This window comes from Copadichromis virginalis, linkage group LG16 (genome assembly GCF_057382275.1).
Source record: "Copadichromis virginalis isolate Kocher_CV1m ecotype Utaka linkage group LG16, C_Virginalis_male_GT1.1, whole genome shotgun sequence".
Lineage (NCBI taxonomy): Eukaryota > Metazoa > Chordata > Actinopteri > Cichliformes > Cichlidae > Copadichromis > Copadichromis virginalis.
Window position 1 is genome coordinate 27014287 of NC_140633.1, and position 4219 is coordinate 27018505.

At 35.7% G+C, this 4219-nt stretch overlaps 1 protein-coding gene across 1 annotated transcript; it reads right to left on the reverse strand.

The window, feature by feature from the left end:
- Nucleotides 1–477: 477 nt before the first annotated feature.
- Nucleotides 478–3997, reverse strand: LOC146690962 (uncharacterized). The gene is made up of 3 exons (XM_085434185.1): nt 3940–3997; nt 1859–2014; nt 478–1442 (listed from the first exon to the last, which is right to left on the reverse strand). The coding sequence occupies exons 2-3, from the start codon at nt 1982–1984 to the stop codon at nt 1209–1211; spliced, it is 360 nt and encodes a 119-aa protein (XP_085290311.1). The 5' UTR covers nt 1985–2014; nt 3940–3997; the 3' UTR covers nt 478–1208.
- Nucleotides 3998–4219: the final 222 nt, after the last annotated feature.

Consider the following 4219-nt stretch of genomic DNA (forward strand, 5'->3'; position numbering starts at 1 on the left):
ACCTACTTAAATTTGTGTTGGAATTACTCTGTGACAACAGAAATGTGCATAAACTACACTGAAAAAAATAATCAGTGGTATAAACGTAAAAAAATTATTGTAATCGGTTGCACGAAATTAAGTTATGTTTGGTTAACCTTAGTTTTTTATGTTATACCTGCACACATTTTTCTGGTAACACAAACATGACTTTTTTATGTTGTTGTTATGTTTTTCATTCCGGTCAAATATTTATAGAAACCACTTGTTTATCAGACATGAACTTTTTGTGTTAATTGTATTGGACTACTATGTGTTATATTGACAAGATTATTTTATGGTAAGCTTATTTTATTTTATAACAAATTTCTAATATATAATATATAATATAATATATAATTGAGTGTTCAATAAATAAAACTAAATTAAGGCTGATCCTATTGTATGTACTGTACACTTTCTCTCAATCAAAGAAATAAGCAAAACATTTTTGAACAATGACCTGTATTTTTGAAAATACTACACAGTTGTAACAATGGACTTTCAATTCAGGCTTCCAAAATATACATGAGTCATATTTGTACAATGCATCTCTTGAAAAACATTCCACAACATTCCTCAAAGTTATCTGCTGTAACCTGAATTCAACATTGTGGGGCCTTATGACATCGCGCTTATGTAAAAAATAGTTTTTTAAATGTAAGAGCCATAAGGTAATATGGCAACAGGGGTGTAATTATTAAAATGACACAAAGAAGAGACTTAAAATAACATTATAACCCACAGGCACACAACCAAGAGACCTAAACTGATTAGTATTGGCTTGCTTCTATCACTAAACATCACAATCACTAATACTACACGATGCAATCTGTTTGTAGTGGTGCACCTTGGGAAAAAAATTGCAAACTGGTGAAATTGGTGCAAGGCACCATTTCCATTGAGAAAAATGGACATTCAAAGTTTGAATTTTTTTTTAAAAGAGTCATGGCTTGAAAAGTGAAAACTGCAGTAATAAAGGCCCCAAGTTGAAAAGTGCCAGAAAAATAAGTTTCACTATGTCCTGCAACTTTACCAGTGCTGGCTTAAAAGAAAGGATGGTATATATTCGAAGAGGTAAACATGTTGTTCCCACATCATAACTGGAAAACTGTTCAATCGTACAGTCTGGTCCTGAAAACCTGGGCCTTCTTTGAAAGGCTGTTCCTTTTGAGCTCCATAACCAGTTTCTATAATACCTCGAAGGTATACTTTTCCAGTGGGTAGGTGAGGTTCAAAGTGTACATTAGTCCAAACAGCATTGCAGCTGCTAGGGTATAGTTATCCAAATCCTGCCAGACTCTCTGGCCTTCAAGGACTATCCCGATGTCCTCAGGGCTGCCATTGGCATCTCTTGACTTTATGATGTAAATTCCCATGGTTGTTTCCTTATTAGATCGTTGGATAATGGCTTCATCTGTGGCCTAGAAAATGCAGAATTCCAAAATTTAATTAAACAGAACACTGGTCAAAGAACATTATACCAAATCTTATTTTAATCTGTGTCACTATTCCAAAAAATGTTAACATTAACACATTAGGTGAACAAAAATGGATTCATTACAGCATGTGATTTGAGTCCTCAGAATGCTTAAAAAGGTAATGAAGTGAAATCTCCATGCAAAGAAGCAGAATACTGTCAGAGCACAGAGAGGTGTTCAACTATCAACTCCACACATAGAAAAATGCAGGTAAAAGAAAAAGAAAAAAAACGCACCCATGGTAAATTGTGAAAATCCCAGGTGATTTTCAACATACTCCTGGCATAGAGTGACAAGCAGCATTTTGTTAAAATTATTATTTTCCCTAAAGTGTATACACAAATGAATTTTTTTCTTACCTGGGCCGTGGGCTCCAGAATGTTCTGAAGTCCTCTTCCTATTTGTCCTCCTCGCCTTTTGAAGACCTTTATTAGTTTGTCAGATAGCACATCTATCTGCGAGAGTAATCTGGACTGCAGTGGCATGGTGGTAATGCGCTTAAACTCTGCATTTATCTAAAAAGACAAGTTGTCACATAAAAATGCTGTCAAAATCTCAAATCTCACAAGGTTACATCCACACAAAGTTATATTACTATTTATTAGCTATGGGTCCCATGTTGCTGAGCAGTTCCATAGTTGCCCTTACTTCCAAACCACCCAAAGCCTGTTTGCAACCACAGCAGTTGCCTCCTTCTGGCCATTTTGCAGTTCTGCCAAATGACCCAGAAACTACATCTATTATTGTCATATACACATCAAGGTCTTTCATTAATACTTAGTTAAATTAGTTAATTTGACCTTTCCAGAAAATTTACCTTACAGAATGTGAGATAACATATGCAAATCTTCACTAGTAAATAAAACAATGTTATTAAAACCTTAACTGTAACACCTCTACATAACAGCGCTAGACAATTGTTCTGAAGCAACACCAATCTGCCCTTCAGCAGGGATAAGCACCATATATCGATACAGAAAAAATAAATTTAACATATTTATATTGTCATTATTTTTATCTCTTTAAGCCCTCCTCTCAGTCTCTCTATAAATCAGTTAAAATAATTTGTTGGGTTTTTGTGTGTCTTTAACATGTTATCAGTAGATTACATTCACTGTCCCAGAACATGAAATAAAGCCCCACGTCATGCACTTCCTCTCCTAATGAGTACTGCATAGGTGTCATGCCCTAAATAAACCGACTTTAGTGAAGACACCCCCCCCCCCCAACACACACAGAGCCCACCCCATGGCAAACTAGCTTATTTAACTGTTTAACTAAAACATTTTAGGTACAACCAGTTAACTAAATGGACACGAGTTTGTTAGTCTGTATTCACTGAGAAAAAACAAGCGGATGTGACTGGGCACACACTGAAAAAAAGCTAATGCACATAATATTGTCCCGCAGCTTAAGCTAGCATTATCGTTAGTTAACTTAAGGAATGACTTGTTTTTTACATTATGTTGCTCAACAGCAATTCATGAGAAAAACTTCCCCATCTAATGGATGTTCTCTTCGTTTCCTCTCAAACATGTAGTTTTCAGTTTACCTCGACAAAGTAAAGCTCAGCACCAAACGTAAACGAAGCGAAGACAAAAAATGGCGGACCGCCACAGTGAATTTTCCCTCGTAGAACACACCCTGGGGGGTGGAGTTTCAACAGAAAACATAACTATTTTCTGTTATTTTGATATGACTGGTTTTAAAAGACTGAACATCCTTCTAAAACAAGTGAAAGGCGTGAGACTTAATTATGTTTAGACCAAAAATATAAATGATTCATGTTGGATATATTTACTGTATTTTTACTAATTTAACAACCTCATCATTGCATTAGTCGCTTTATGCTATAGCATTACGCTTACATTAGCTTGAAGCTCAAGGTCGTCATTTTATTTAATTTCTTTTTCTGGGCTTACAAACAGGACACACAACATTTAGATAACCGTTACACTGAATCTTGGGTCTGTGTTGAGTCTTCCAGCTGCTGACTACAGAAGCTAGATTGACCTTTCAGCATGTTTATAGCGGCTGTGGCTATGTGCTGGTAATGTTACCGTGTGTGAGCAGTCACATTGGCAGCAGACATGTTTCAACAAACTAGTCATATCCCGGCCCTACATTAGCTTGTTTAATGGTTAAGACACTGCAGGTACCACCACTTACTACAGACACCGATGCAAGTTTGTAATAGTCTGTTAATTTAGACTGAAAGAATATAGAAACAACATTAACTCACATTATATATGTTAATTACTAATTTGCTTATCGCATAATTTCGGTTACCATTAGCTAACTGAAGCCTAACATTGGCCTCTCATGGTTTTCGATAAACAGCCCACATACCTGTAAAATGACAACACCCCAGTAAAAGTCCACATATATAAAGGGTCTACACTCTTTCTCACTGGTGTGTTAGCCTTAAAATCTTATTTACCTTCAAGTGTAAAACTCCAGATGGTAGTAGATTTTCCAAAGCGAGAGACAAAAATGGCGGACAGCGCAGCCGATTTTTCCTTTCCAGGGGGCGGAGCTTGAGGATAAAACACGACTAACTTGTTTCTTTTCAACATGATTAGTTCTAAAAGAATCAATATTCTTAAAGAATATGTGAAAATTAAAAGACAAAAATATGTTTAGATGTGAAATTTAAATTAGTCATGCTGGATATATGAAGTAATTCTATGCAAATTCAACAACCACCCTATTGCATTTTT